Source organism: Balearica regulorum, chromosome 1 (genome assembly GCF_011004875.1).
Source record: "Balearica regulorum gibbericeps isolate bBalReg1 chromosome 1, bBalReg1.pri, whole genome shotgun sequence".
Lineage (NCBI taxonomy): Eukaryota > Metazoa > Chordata > Aves > Gruiformes > Gruidae > Balearica > Balearica regulorum.
In genome coordinates, this window is record NC_046184.1 from 139,435,500 (window position 1) to 139,451,811 (window position 16,312).

At 40.0% G+C, this 16,312-nt stretch overlaps 1 protein-coding gene across 7 annotated transcripts in view; it reads right to left on the reverse strand.

Moving 5' to 3' along the window:
• Positions 1 to 16,312, reverse strand: part of STS (steroid sulfatase) — a 128,104-nt gene that overhangs the window by 22,136 nt on the left and 89,656 nt on the right. For all 7 annotated transcript variants that reach the window (XM_075736237.1, XM_075736246.1, XM_075736290.1 and 4 more), the window contains one exon: positions 15,628 to 15,749. In XM_075736237.1, coding sequence (XP_075592352.1) covers positions 15,628 to 15,749 — 122 coding nt within the window. The remainder of the gene's footprint in view (positions 1 to 15,627; positions 15,750 to 16,312) is intronic.

The following is a 16,312-nucleotide window of genomic DNA, read 5'->3' on the forward strand; positions in this document are numbered from 1 at the left end:
TAGAATGATTTTAATTGTAAAAAAAACTGTAAATGTTGCTAATTTTGATAAACTCAAATGTAATAATCCAAGTATTTCAAGTATCATAATCCATTTTTCATAATGGATTTCATTTTATTATAATCCATATTGCAAGTATCACGAAGCATTTTCTACAACTAAAGATAAACTAAAGATTACTAAACTTTTTTCCATAATAAAAAAGAGAAAAATAGAGAATGAAAATCAATGAATGCAGTTTTCCTTCAAAGTTTAAAAGTGACCATTGCAAACAGGACTCCAAATAGTGCTATGTCTTTCTAATTTATTTAAGGAAAAGTCAGCTATTCAAACCCTCAATTTCAGCACAATACAATAGCTATATTTTCTTCTCTCCCTCCTTCACTTGATTCTAGCTTTAGTCTTCTTACGCTGACCAGCTCTGTTAGGAATAATTCTTCCAGATGATATTTAGGTTTTTTTAGCAAATTCCAAGCTTTTATGGTAAAACTTCCCTTTCACAGCACAACTCAAACCATCTTCACTTCTGTGAAACATATGTTTCTCCACATACTTACGCATAAGATTGTACCTTCATGGCATACATAGAAATAGTCCTTACTCATGAAACTATGAAACTGATTTTCTCTAGGAAAAAAAAAGTTTTGTTTATCTTTAGCTTTCTTCTAAGTTGCTTTTTGAAAACTGACCTGAACGCTCATGGGCTACAGTTGTTTCTAAATCATAAAGACATATGTTCTTAGAGCCTCTGGCTACAGCTCAAAATTTGTTTTAGTAGCAAATGCATTGTTTTCGGAATCCAAAAATCATTGTGAACTATAAATACTACAAGCAATTTACCAGTCAGTATTATAGAACTGTCAGTATTATCCTTGTAGGTGAAACTCATAAAGTTAAAATTTTATGTAATACTTCTGAGTCAAAATTAAGTTTGGGGATTAGGCTTTGAGAAATCAGACAATAAAAACATGATATCATATAGTGCACCTGATGCAGATTAAAAAAATGAGAGGAGCTTTCATGCAAAAAAGCATTGGTTTAGCTTCTAAGTTAGCTGTGATGCATAAAATAGAGAGGGAAATGCTACAGAACATTCAATTTTTATGTAAATGCCTTAATATCCACAGTCTACATACTGTAGGCAGGAATTGCTTTTTTCTTTAATACAACATAAACATGTTGAGGACAAAAAAGTAACAGCTGATCCAAAGCAAGCAGGAATGTAGATTCAATGAATCCCCATTTGCAAGGCTGAATGTTGGGATAAATTGAGAGATGAGGAAGAGAAGTAAAGAAAGAGCATAAAAGTGCCTCCATAGCCAGCTACAGGAAAAAGAGTGGACCTAGACCCTAGATGGGCTAAAGGATTTGCAGTTCTAAGACACCATGGTCATGAGGAACTAATGAGTCTTAATTTTAATGTTTTCCACAGCATTCTAGAACTGGAGAAAAGTATATTCAAAAGAAACTCCTCAAACTGTTGAGATAACATTTTTAGAGAATAAGCAATTCAATTACGTAGTCTTATTTACTCACAATGTCTTGTCTAGCATTTCTACTTCATACTTCTGTAGAGCTAGACTAAAAATCTTCATGAGACCACTTATACTTTTTTATTCCCTCTCTCTACTTAACACTGATACATATATTTATCATGGTAGTGTTTTAGCAGCTCCGCCAAATGACTAATTAACAGTGATGGCTTTTGGAAGATAGAAAGTATTTAGAGTTTGGAACTGGGAGTAGCACTTTGTTCAGAAAAAAAAAAGAAAAAGGTGTAAAACAACTCAAAACTTCCAAAATGACAATTCTATAAGGAAGGGCTAGAGTAGAGAATTACATTTGGTTTGGAATCAGCAGCAGCAAAATAGATCAACACATTGTTGAGCCCAAACTATGACTTTGCTGGCTGAGTAGTTTGGCTGTCGAGGATATGAACTGACGCTAAGGTAGCTATAATGCTTTTAGGACTGAGATTCAATCTCCACTTGTCACTGAACGGGACCATATGATGGATCAGAGCTACGGAGTGAAACTCTGTTTGTACTTCATACTATGGCATTGAAGAGAGCCTAGATAATATAATTAAGTTAATCTTGAAGACTCTACTGAGTCTTAAAGACTCTTCTCACTAAATAAGTGAGATGATTGAGAAGCTTGCTTCTGTGATATCATACCATCTAAAAATTAATGTACAACAGACAGGTAACAGGTTATAAATGAAAAATTAGCACACACTCGGTAATGACAAAATTACTTTATGGAGGACTAACATTTCCTAATACTAAAAGGGTCAGCCTTTCCTTATTGCACTAGTGCTAATTCTAAGTACTAAAGTATTGTGATTTTTATGGGGTTTTTATATGGTCTTGTTGACTTCTAATGTTGTGACTGCACCATGATTTCTAACTTCCCCCTCCTACTATGAATGCTAGAATCTATTTTGCTTAAAAATGCCAATCTTGAAGAGGAGTGAGTGAGTGAGTGAGTGAGTGAGTCTCACACATATTTGCATGAGTGCCACATCTAGGAGACCACAGAGAAAATAAAAATATATGCATTATATTTATTATTCTGCTGAATGACTGAACTGCAGCTGAATAATTATTTTAAATAAATCACTGGGTAAAACTTGGAATAATAAATAAATTTGAAAAATGTCATAATCTTTAGGAATTTGTTCTATACTACTTCATGGACTTTGCATTTCTACTAAGATGTCACTGAAACAACTATGACAAAAATTACTAGTGAAAAGCACTCTTTAGGTTTCAAAAAGCTTTTACACAAATCCATCTACAAAATTTCTCTTCTAAGAACAACAAAACAAGAAACAAATTTTTAAAAGCTGTGGTTTTTTCTGCCTTTTACTTTCAGGAAAGTCTAGATGTCTTAACAAAAGACACTTGACAAATGTAATGATTTATGTATCCTCTAATAGTTTGAGACAAAATAAAAATTGGTCTGAAATCAACAGGAAAGTCACTGTACTGGGACACGAGCTTTCCTCAGGCTGAGGACATTTACACTGCTTATTGAATATTTCTGGTTGTGTTGGCTTTCCAAAGTACTGATCAGGAGTTACATTCAGAAGCACCTACATGGTACAGCATGCACATCATCCACAGATGCACACTGGCTTCCAGCATAATATTGTCCAAGCGCACTCACCCTCTGAGCACCCACTGTTTTCTTCTATAATTATTTCTCCTGCCTTTCATGGCATGGACTTTTATGGCATACTGAGGAGTCATCTCGCTCTTGACAGTCAGTTTTCCAGGGAATTTCTCTAATAAACAAATACTTTGCTTTATTTTCTAGGAGTAATAGGATGTCAGAGGCTGCAGCACACAGAATATCTATGTGGCTTGTGCATGCATTAACTACTTCCCTTGAAGAACATTGCCTAAGACAATATATGCCATTTGAATCCAATTTTAAAATTAGGATGAATCAGTGCTATGTTCTGAACGTAACATGCAGAATGCTGTAGGCTCAAATCCAACAGTGAACTAAAGATATTTTTGGAAGTGTAATGCTCCAGAAATTGTTAAAGACTTACTTTTTATGTTACTTAGTAAGCCAAAATTCAGTTTTGAAAGTTGCAGTGCATTTTAATCTTTTTTTTTATGTAGTTGTTGTTTATATTTGTTTTGACTACTGCTAACTTTATAAATAGATAAAAATTTATCAGACAGTTGTTCTAACTCAGATATTTTTTTCTATTTAAGTGTTAGCTGTGGAGTATACAGAAAAAAAATCCGTAAGATTTTTCTTTTGTTCTGTCACATGTGCATGACACAATATCTGACAGCAAGCCATTCAAGCTGAAGTTTAAATAATACTGAATTAGCTACTTTAAATGCTTTTGCCTTTATACGATCACTGAAACCTGTCAACCTTTCTCTGTTCACTAAGAACATTACTAATTTAGGTCAGGATATCTTGGATTCAATAGACCAGTATGTTATGGTTGCTATTTTTACATGAAGAAAAAGCACTATATGATCACTGAAAGTCTGTGTGTATGTCAATGTCAAAGGACTTTTGCCATGGTCTTTCACTGGGGGAACAGCTCTCTGAGATAAAAGTTTTCCTACGTTAATTTTACTATGACTGAAGAAGTCTATTCTTTCTAGCTAGAAAGCAAAAAAATTAGTGACAATCGGAAAATCTTACTCCTTTAAATGTTTATCCTTTCTTTCTTATCCTTTCCCATCTGTTCTTTTCTGAGAAAAGATATGAGGTTGATACGATAAGATTTGATTCAAAAAAGATATTTCTTTGTAAGAAAACCAAATGTTTCTTTGACAGCAGTTATAGTCACATGGTAGTATTATCTAACCTTTTGAAGATGCTGTGCAAAAGAAGGTGGTCCTGGATCAAACTTCTATTAAATTTACCTTTCTTTGTATTGCTAAGAAATGAAAGCAAGTAATATAACTGCTGGCATTCTCAGGGTCATTGTGAATCCTTACTAATCTGTAACAGCATCCTCTAAGTCCTTTGTTCACCACAGAGAAAGCAAGTAAACCATAAATGGAAAAAGGCTCCCCAGGGAAGCAAGCAAAAGAATAGGAAAAAGTTAGGCAAGTGTATGGGTTCTCCCGATGGGTCTACTGGGTATGACAAGCACATTCCACAGTTTACATATGAAACTAGCATAGCATTCATTCACTGGCAAAGAACGCAATGAAAAAATTGGTCTCCTATTGCTAAGAAAGTAATGAGAAGGAGGGTGGGAAACTCACTTACGAGGCTTCAGAGAACGTATGAATTGAAATTTCTTGTTTATATTAGAGAAAGTAGAAGAAATATACTGCATGGGAGGGTGTGTTGGGTTTGCGTGGCAAGGTTTTGGTAGCAGGGGGCTTACGGGGGTGGCTTCTGTGAGAAGCTGCTAGAAGCTTCCCCTGTGTCTGATAGAGCCAATGCCAGCCGGCTCCAAGATGGACCTGCCGTTGGCCAAGGCCAAGCCAATCAGCGCCTCTGGGATAACTTATTTAGGAAAGAGAAAAACAGTTAGAGAGAGCTTTTGCAGCCTGAGAGAGGAGTGAGAAGATGTAAGAAACTCTGCAGACACCAAGGTCAGTGCAGAAGGAGGGGGCAGGAGGTGCTCCAGGCGCTGGAGCAGAGATCCCCCTGCAGCCCGTGGTGAAGACCATGGTGAGGCAGGCTGTCCCCCTGCAGCCCATGGAGGAAGGATGAGGGGGTGTAGAGATTCCACCTGCAGCCCGTGGAGGACCCCATGCTGGAGCAGGTGGAGACACCTGAATGAGGCTGTGACCCCGTGGGAAGCCCACGCTGGAGCAAGCTCCTGGCAGAACCTGTGGACCCGTGGAGAGAGGAGCCCACGCCAGAGCAGGTTTGCTGGCAGGATTTGTGACCCCATGGGGGACCCACGCTGGAGCAGTTTGTTCCTGAAGGTCTGCACCCCGTGGGAGAGGCCCACGCTGGAGCAGTTCGTGAAGGACTGTAGCCCATGGGAAGGACTCATGTTGGAGAAGGTCGTGAAGGACTGTCTCCTGTGAGAGGGACCCCACGCTGGAGCGGGGGAACGATGAGAGGAGTCCTCCCCCCGAGGATGAAGAAGCGGCAGAAACACCGCGTGAGGAACTGACCGTAACCCCCATTTCCCATCCCCCTGTGCTGCTGAGGGGGGAGGAGGTTGAAGCCGGGAGTGAAGTTGAGCCCGGGAAGATGGGAGGGGTGGGGGGAGGTGTTTTAAGATTTTATTTTATTTCTCATTCCTCTACTCTGTTTTGTTTAGTAATAAATTAGATGAATTCCCTCTCTAAGTTCAGTCTGTTTTGCTCGTGACGATAATTAGTGAGTGATCTCTCCCTGTCCTTATCTCGACCCACAAGCTTTTTCGTTATACTTTTTTTCTCCCCTGTCTAGTGAAGGAGGGGAGTGATAGAGTGGCTCTGGTGGGCACCTGGCCCCAGCCAGGGTGAACCCACCACAGAGGGTGTGCAGGGAGAGTGCCTCTTTGAAGAAGGACTGGCCACTTCCACTGGCCAAGTGGGAGGCCTGAAGTACACATAGCCCAGCAACTGGCAGCGTTCTGTGACAGGTCAAGGGCACCCATCCCACCCAACCCTCAAGGCAGAATGGTGGGCACTCATGCGAGAGCAGAGGCTGCAGCTCCAGCTGGGACATCTGCACCAGCTACCTCAGCAGTGGCTGATGCCTCCACCCTGACAGAGCTGCTGAAGGAGAGGCTGCAGTGCAGACCTCAGGCTGCAGGAAGTGCCCAGACCTTTCTCCTGGGGCAGGGACAGGTGACAGACATGCCTGCACAAGGTGTGCCCAGGTGAGAGACCTCCTGCAGCAGGTGACTGACCTGCAGGAGGCAGTGAGAAGGCTGTGTAACATCAGGGAGGTTGAAAAGGAGTTAGATAGCTGGTTCCAAGCACAGTCTGCACTGGACCCACAGAATATGGCCAAACAGTGGTACACACTGAAGGGAGAGGGGGCCAATAATGCAGAAGAATGGAAGCTTGCAACAGCAAGGCCCAGAAGGAGGAAGAGACTTTCCCCAAATCCTGAGGTGCCCTTGTAGAACCGCTTCTCCACTCTGCAGACTGAAGAGGAAAGACCCACCACATCAGGAGAGGTGCTGGAACTGAATAAGGCAGACGGATCTGCTCCCCATGTAACAACCAGTGCAACCAAGAAAAGGCTAGGGGTGACAGCAGTAGGCAACTCTCTTCTCAGAGGTACAGAGGCACCCATGTGCTGACCTGATGCACTCTTTAGAGAGGTGTGCTGCTTACTGGGGGCTCAGATCAGGGATGTCACCAAGACACTACCAAGCCTTGTACAGTCCGCTGACTATTATCTGCTGCTGTTGTTCATGTGGGCACCAGATACAGTCTGAGGAGCACCAAGAAGGATTACAGAACCCTGACAGCATCGGTGAGGGACTCTGGAGTGCAGGTAGTTTTTTTATCAATACTCCCGGTCAAAGGGAAGAGGTTTGAAAGGGCCACTTGAATCTGGCAAGTCAAATGGTTACAGGACTGGTGCCACAGCCAGGGGTTTGGCTACTTAGACCATAGGACTCACTTTGAGAAACCTTGTCTACTGGGGAGTGATGGAGTCCATCTGTCAGAGAAGAGGAAGAGCATCATAGACTTGCCAAGCTGGTGAAGAGGGCTTTAAATGCAAGTTGCCAAGGAAGGGGAACCTCAGTCCATCCCACTCCTACCAGGTTGACGCCAGTGCCACTAATAGATGCCCAGAGCCTGGAGAAGGATCACAGATCAGCAGGAGAGCACCTGAAGTGCAGCACAAAGGAATTCCAGCCAGTCAGTCAGCATCATCGGGAGCCCAACTTAAATGCCTCTATGCAAATGCACATAGCACGGGGAATAAACAAGAGGAGTTGGAGACATGTGCACGCCTGCAGGGCTATGATGTCATTGGCATCACAGAGATGTGGTAGGATGGCTCCTATGACTGGAGTGTTGGGATGGAAGGACACAGAGTCTTTAGGAAGGACAGGCAGGGGAGATGAGGAGGGGGTGTTGCTCTCTATGTCAATGAGCAGCTAGAGTGTATGGAGCTCTGCCTGGGGATGGATGAGGAGCTGACCAAGAGCTTATGGGTCGGGATTAAAGGGAGGGCAGGCATGGGTGACACTACAGTGGGGGTCTCCTACAGAAGATGAGGCCCTCTGTATACAGATAGGAGTAGTCTCACGTTCACAAGCCCTTGTCCTCGTGGAGGACTTCAACCACACTGATAGCTGCTGGAGGGACAACACAGCAGGGCATAAGCAATCCAGAAAGTTCTTGGAATGTGTTGATGATATCTTCCTTCTCCAAGTAATAGAGGAGTCAACAAGGAGAGGTGCCATATGGGACCTTGTTCCCACCAACAAGGATGGGCTGGTGGGAATCTGAAGCTCAAGGGCAGCCTTGACTGAAGTGACCATGAAATGGTGGAGTTCAAGATCCTTAGGGCAGCGAGGCAGGCGCACAGCAAGCTCACTACCCTGGACTTCAGGAGAGCAGACTTTGGCATCTTCAGGGACCTGCTTGGTAGAGTACCATGGGATGAAGCCCTGGAGGGAAGAAGGAGCCAAGAAAGCTGGTTAATATTCAAGGATCACCTCCATCAAGCTCAGGAGAGATGCATCCCAACAAAGAGGAAGTCAAGCAAAACCACCAAGAGGCTCCTGTGGATGACCAAGGAGCTCCTGGGCAAAGCGAAACACAAAAAGGAAGCCTCCAGAGGGTGGAAGCAAGGGCAGGTAGCCTGGGAGGAATACAGAGAAATTGTGTGAGCAGCCAGGGATCAGGTTAGGAAAGATAAAGCCCTGATAGAATTAAATCTGGCCAGGGATGTCAAGGGCAACAAGAAAAGCTTCTATAGCTACGTCAGTGATAAAAGGAAGAGTAGGGAAAATGTGGGTATCCTCCAGAATGAAACAGGAGACCTGGTTACCTGGGATATGGATAAGGCTGAAATACTCAACAACTTTCTGCCTCAGTCTTCATTGCCAAGTGCTCTAGCCACACCACCCAAGCCTCAGAAGGAAAAGGCAGGGACTGGGAAAATGAAGAACTGCCCACTGTCCTGAGGGAACTGGCATATGAAGTGGCTAAGCCACTTTCCATCATATCTGAGAAGCTGTGGCAGTCTGGTGAAGTTCCCACTGACTTGAAAAGGAGAAACATAAGCCCCATTTTTAAAAAGAGAAAAACGGAAGACCCGGGCAACTACAGGCTAGTCAGTGTCACCTCTGTACCTGGCAAGATCATGGCTTGAGAGATGGGTCTGTACAAATCACATGAAGTTCGACAAGGCCAAGTGTAAGGTCCTGCACATGGGTCGGGGCAATCCCAAGCACAACTACAGCCTGGGCAGAGAATGATTGAGAGCAGCCCTGAGGAGAAGGACTTGGAGGTGTTGATTGATGAAAAGCTCAACGTGACCTGGCAATGTCCACTTGCAGCCCAGAAAGCCAACCATATCCTGGGCTACATCAAAACAAGTGTGACCAGCAGGTCAAGGGAGGTGATTCTGCCCTATCTACTCCGCTCTCATGAGACCCCATCTGCAGTACTGCATCCAGGTCTGGGGTCCCAGTACAAGAAAAGCATGGACCTGTTGGAGTGAGTCCAGAGGAGGGCCATGAAGATGATCAGAAGAGGGCTGGAGCACCTCTCCTATGAGGACAGGCTGAGAGAGTTGGGATTGTTCAGCCTGGAGAAGAGAAGGCTCTGGGGAGACCTTATAGCAGCCTTCCAGTACCTAAAGGGGGCCTACAGGAAAGCTGGAGAGGGACTGTTTACAAAGGCATGTAAGGTAATTGCTTTAAGCTGAAGGAGGGTAGATTTAGATTAGATGTTAGATATTTACTGTGAGGGTGGTGAGGCACTGGAACAAGTTGCCCAGAGAAGCTGTGGATGCTCCCTCCCTGGAAGTGTTCAAGGCCAGGTTGGATGGGGCTTTGGGCAATGCAGTCTGGTGGAGGGTGTCCCTGCCCATGGCAGGGAGGTTGGAACTAGACGATCTTTGAGGACCCTTCCAACCCAAACCATTCTATTATTCTACAATTCTACGAAATATTAAGAGATATCTCTAACATACTAAATACGAAGTGATATTTCTAAGACTCTCTACTTTAGAGACAATAGAACTGTTAATTTACTTCATGGATGTCAGAATGATTATGTTTCTTAAATGCTTTAAGAGGACTGAACAAGAAAGTGTTGTCATTTTCAAACAGAAGTATATTTTCACCATTCACACTCTAAAATATTTCTCACATACAAATTAATGCATTTCCATTTGCTGCTGACAACCACTAACCTCAACTACCCTCACACTGAGAACTTGACTGAGTTTTAAGCTGGTTTTATAGAGTTTTATAGAGGCTTCCCAGTTTTTGCTACCTGCCTAGACTCTGTCTTCAGTACTCACTCAGGACAATATTGTGTTCTCAAGCTATGTTCTTTAAGCATATGCATTCAGTTTGCAGTTTGTAACTATTATGACTCTATGTGATATTACAAAAAATTAATCTAAGAATGGCACTGTAAATAATGCAAGCCATCTTAATTAATAAGTTATCTTTTATTACCCCTTCAGGTATGCATATCATAGTCCTTTTGAGAGGTAAGGAAAAGAGCAAGGTATTGCTCTTCTTACTTTAATTTCTTCAGAAATACACCATATTTTAATTCCATTTCACAAGAAAGGCTGTACCTGTCCAAACCAGAAGTCATTACAAAATGGCCCTTCTGAGCAGATTTTTCCTGCTTTGTTCTCTCTTTATTATGACACTGATATATTTAGTGAAACAGAACCTGGAGGAACCTCTCAAAGAAAAACTTTATTCTGTAAATTTATCCTACATACCCAGTCTGAAAGCTGCAAAACAGAAAATATTCCTCTCTCATTCTCTTTTTGTTTGTTTTTAAACTGTAACAACTTATACTGCTGAAAAGGCTAAATGCATGACTAGGAAGATCCCCTCATCACTAGTCAAAAAAAATATCTCTCATGAAATACTGTAGACAGTTGGATGTTGGAGAACATTGTAACAGTCAGGAATCACAATAACTATGAATTCTACAATAGTACAGAAAAATTCCCTGGTTGGTGAATTTTATTGAACTATTTTCAGTAATTGCAGTAGATCACAACATACAAGAAACTCAGAATAAAGACTAATTGAAATGTATCCTATTTGTTAAGTGAGGCAAAGTAGAAAATTTCTCTGTAAAGATTTTCAGTGAACTTCTACTTTCTTTAAAAGTCCTTATATTTGCAAGATAAGCTAGTTTGATTCTATTGTCTACTGTGCTTCAATTTAACTTGGCATAGCAAGTCTTTTTCTTTTGTTTACTGAATGACATTTTCCACTGAATAATGAAATCCATTTTGAAGTGCTGCTAGTAAAGTCACTCTAGCATTTATCAGAAACATTAGTATATTTTTATTAGTAGTACCAAAATACTATACCAAAAGATTATTATTTCTTTATAGTAGGGACTGAATTGCATTACATTTTTCAATGTTTATTACACAGGATTACAATGTATTTCCTCCTTCTCAAATGAAAATTTTGTGCATAGTCAGAGGAGCCTGAAAGATGCAGTAGTTCCATTCAATTGTAGATTTGCTCTGTATCTGATGAATTCTCTCCTTATAATTAAGTTGTCATAGCAATGCATTTTTAATAGTACTGATTCATATGCCAGTAATGTTCTGGAGACAGAGCTCTTGATAGCTTTTTAGTATTCAGTTATGCTAAATTATAACTTTAGCAAATACACAAGTACTGCTCTACTTGCACTGGCACAAGAACATGTGATCAGAGTTAAATTAGGCCAAAATATAGTCTGACATATACAACTGACAGAAAGCTACATAAAACTTTGGGTGGCTCAGCTCAAGAAAGTAAAGGCAAATCCTACACCTGCTTTGTTTTAAATGTAATTTTTTAATTATTAAAAAAACTTAAATGATTACACCTCACTAGGCAGAAAGAAAAGTTTTAGGATTTTTTTTTTTTCCAAAGGTGTTGCATTCATATATAGGCACTTATATGGTACACCAGGCAGCTATGGAGAAAAAGCATTGACAATGGGAAATCACACTACTTTGCTGACTCTGTTTTAGCAGGTCTTCCTCTCCGTATTTTTAACAGATCAATTAAATTACACATATATATAAAGATTTAAAATAACAGGAAATCATCTTCCAAGGACGAGGACTGTATGTCATTGCTGTTTCCAAGGCGCTAATAATAAGTGTCAGCATGCATGAATCTATGAGAGTGAGACATGAATGATGAGCAAAGAAAACTGCCTGATATTTTATTCTTTTTTAAATTCAGAATGTGAAGATTAATGTACATTATTTTTTAGCATCAGGGAAAATGTAAGTAAAACAAAGAGAGATGAAGAAGAAAATGATGTTAGCTTAATTTCTACACCTGAGAAAGAGAAGGATGGTAGAGGAAAGAGAGATTCTGATTCTCTCCCCCATCCCACTGGGGAGGGGAACGAGTGAGCAGCTGTGTGGGGCTTAGTTGCTGGCTGGGGTTAAACCACAACAGTCCTTGACTCTGTAAGCACTGCTCAGCAATAACTAAAACATCCCTGTATTATCAACACTCATATTAGCTACTATGAAGAAAATTAACTCTGCCCAAACCAGCACAATTCTAAATATATAAATGTAAAATGGTAATAGTTCACTCTGATGTTTCTGACCTTCCTTGGATGATGTGAGAAATACACCTCATTAAGTCAGACTTTATAAGCTTGCAAGCAAGGGAAAGGTGTGTAAGTACTACAAATTTCACAAAAACAAAATTTACATGTTTCATATATATAGCCTAAGAGTGAAAAATTACAACAATTTTTTTTTTTTTTTTTCAGGCTGAAGCAAGGTGGAAATCTAACAACAGCAACTTTCAGAGTTACTGAAAGAACTGTGGAGTGATGGAGTCAACAAGGTACTAAATGACTGAGAACATTTGCTTCGCTCTCACTTCCTGATATATGCATTTTTCCTTAGGATCAAATCTAATCCTACATTTTTAGTATCTAGGAAAAAGTGGAATATGCAAGCTGAAGCTGACATAAGACTGTCCAGAAAATAAATATAGTAAGAAATATGAGAATATATGCATTAGTAAGTGCATATATGAGATATATGAACCTTTACTCTTTATTTAGAATGGATTGTATGCTAATTAATAAACAAACAAACAAACAAATAAATAATTCCTTAGTAGATGTAAGCTTTCTCTTCTATGAATTTCTAGCTGTTGTTGCTTTGTTCTTCAGGAAGTACAACTTTAAAATCCATAGAAATTGCATATTTAATGAAGGGATCAGCAATCTATAATGTAGTCTCAGACTAGTTGGACAATCGGGTCCTTCTAACAAGGGCCCATCACCAGAGCAGTGCAGAAGATGCTGACCATGGCTGGGGTTATTCATCTCACACTATCATGGTTTCTTTTGCTAAGCCTCAGGTCTAGTGGGAGGCAGAGTTGGTCAGCATTCAACCTGCATGTACAGGCATAATCTGCAGGTAGTATATTTTTACACAGTTCCAAAGAACCTGTAGTCAACCCAGTTAACTATCTGGGGAAGACAGACCAAGAACAACACAAGTCTTTCCTGGTCTAAAAGCTATTTTACAGTACACAGAAAGAAACAACTGTTCCTTGATGACTTTTTTTTCAAGAATGTCCTGATTTTTCTTAGATAAGAAATATTACCTCTTCAAGACTATTCTTAAGAATATTAAGTACCTGGCAGTCCTCTGTGAAGTAAGTGCTATTCACCTGACTACAGTCATTAGCAAGGTGCAACTAAAATATGAGAAATCCTACAGACATGTCTGAATACTGGAAAATGTGTGTACTCATGGAGGAATGTGGCCATATGTACGTATGTAGGCCATAAAACGCGTTAGATATGGAATACATGTAGAGTTAGGAATGGTGATCAATCTATAACCAAACCCTGAAGACTTACAGCCTTGTAACTGATGATAGTAGCACGCTAAGGTTAAGTGAAAGTTGCACAGTTTTCAAGCTTTCTAGTCTGTCTTTAATGAACATGCCCTTATTGACTTTCTTGGATGTATTCCTAAGTATAGGGAATGAACTGTTGCTATAGGATACTTCTAATTTAGTTCTTTGCTGCTAGGCAAAAGCTCTGCAATGTTTTTAATTAAATGTTTAAAAAAATGCTTCTCCAGAAAAAAAAAAAAAAAAAAAAAAAGAAAACACTGCATTATATTTTTTCTTTACTTGTATTTATTTTTACATACTAAAATATCACTTAATAGTAGCAGAAATAGTGACTGTGGATGGACTCAGAGTGACTGTAAAGAATGAGCTGTGGTGGGAGGCTAGAAGACAATAATACTCTAACTAGTAATATAATGCACTTTGAGCTTATCAATCGCTTCATATAGAGCTGCTGAGATATCAGAAGAAAAACCAACCATACTCGTCTTTCCACATGAGTACCCACAGCAATGCCGATAGTATCAGGTGCGTACAGCTGTAATGCAAGTATATTTATCTCTATACAACAATAACACATGGGAGAGAGATAAACAGGGGCAAACCTTTAGCTGACTGTAACAAATATCTTTACAAATATGATCGCATTGTCTACATGGAAAAGGCATTTTGGAAGATCTGAGATTGGACAAGTAAGAAAGAAGGTGTTGAGCGCTCCCAGGGGACTGGTACAAAAGAGAGTAGAGAGAAATATCTGGCTATTGCCCACTCTCACACCACAATGCAAGTAGTCAAAACCCCTTCCATGCAAAACTCAGCTCTGTGTTATGAAAATGTTATTGTCAGGTTCTGAGTGGGTTTTCTCTTTTGATTGTCTTGGAGAAAGGATAAAGGGAGAATCACAATCTACATTGCTGCCCCTCAAGTAAATACAACAGACTAGTCCCTCATCATTGTTCCCCTTCATTTTCCATTAAATTCCCCTTCAGTGAATAACAAAACTGACCCTTTCCTCAGACAAGGGGTACTTCATCTTACAAAGGTGTATGTTTGAGAAAAAACAGCTTCTCTGCCTGCCTGGAGCTCTGCCTACCTCTCTCCTCATCATGATGCAGAATAATTTCATCCAACTTCAGATACAAAATGGTACTACATAACCACATTGCTTGGTTCTTACCTATGATTATTCACCAAATACAAGATATATAGGCAAAGTAATGGTAAATATGTTATATGCAATGTTTTCCCTTTTCCTAGTCCAAGACAGGTAGAGAGTCAGCCTATAGATGACCAAGATGACAAAGTTTCCAACTCATTTTAAGTTTGCACATTAACTATTGAGCAAGTCTTTTCCCAAGGTACTTAAACTAAAAAGTGCTACACCAAAGCCTGTCTTGGATCATCATTTTGAAGCTGTAACACAAGTCATCACTCTGAGTGTCAACTGAGATGAGAGAAAAGTGGTTTTGACTTCTTTCAACACAGAGATTTTTATAGAAAGGGAAATAGGCTTTGGTTAATGTGCAAGTTGTTACCAGAAACAGCAAGCTGTTAGTTAAAAAACAGCAAATCAGTGGGAAATGCTTTTTTCCTTGGCCTACAAATTGGAATTATATTGTTCATAAAAAAGTATGAGAAGGGACCCTTATAATACTGTATTAATTTATTGGGTAAGTATGACTTTGATTCAGTGATTCCCCTATACTTTGCTATCCCAATAATAAAAATGACCAGGCTGACATCATACTTGCACTGTTATTTTGCCAGCCATCCTATTACCTGTACATTTTTAGGAAGATGTAACAGTTAACCTCGACTACTTCATTCTGTAACACAGACTTTCTTTCAGGCAAGTTTAAAAAAAATAGTTTCAGATACCATAGATCTCAGTATTGTATTGATGTGGAATGTTAATGCATAGCAACAAACTAATGTCAAACAGTAAATTGGTGAATAGGCGAGCTCTAGCAAAAAGAAAAGTGAAAAAGAAGGAAAAAAGTCTAGATATTTTAAACTATTTATTTGTTACTACGGCCCAAGGCTTTTTCCTGATTCTTTTCAAGCTGCAATAAAAATTATATGAAATATTTAAAATGTGAACAGGCAAGTTTACTTACTGTTTCCTGGATGCCAGCGCACTGCATTTAAATATGCATTACAGTAATGGAAGAGAAATTCATGCTTAGATCGTGTAACTTTTCCTTGAAGTAAGGGCATCAGATCATGTCCATCAATAATTCTGAGTAAGAAAGCATTTCAAAATCAGAACAATAACCCAAACCTCACTTTACTGAGAAGATACTATAATTCTACCCTCTATGAAGCTGAGAGCAGGACACATGCACACCTACTGCACACTTTCTGTTCTACAGCCTGTTGACGAGGAGTGTCTCCAGTAAAATGTCTCCAGTACTCTTGCATTCCCACAACTGCTTGTTTCAAGGGGATATATGAGACTTTCCAATGACTTATTTTTCTTCTTTAAGTAGGAGCACCTCCTCCTTTCCTTTTTAACCTGCTCCCTCCCAGTGACTCAATCCTAATCGTAGTCATTTCTCTTATTTCTCAGGAAGAATTCAGTGGAGTGATAGGAATTCAGCTGCTGAAGCTAGTCCATGACCTACCATGAAGCAGTAATTATGGCATCTAGTCTACACAGAAGAATCAGAGTGAAGCCACTTGCAAGTGGAAATTACACAAGTATATTGGGATTTCTATCAAAGACATCAAAATAAAACACTGGTGCTTCATCTTCACTCAAGCAATATGAAAACAAAGTGCATAAGATCTGCCCACATTAAG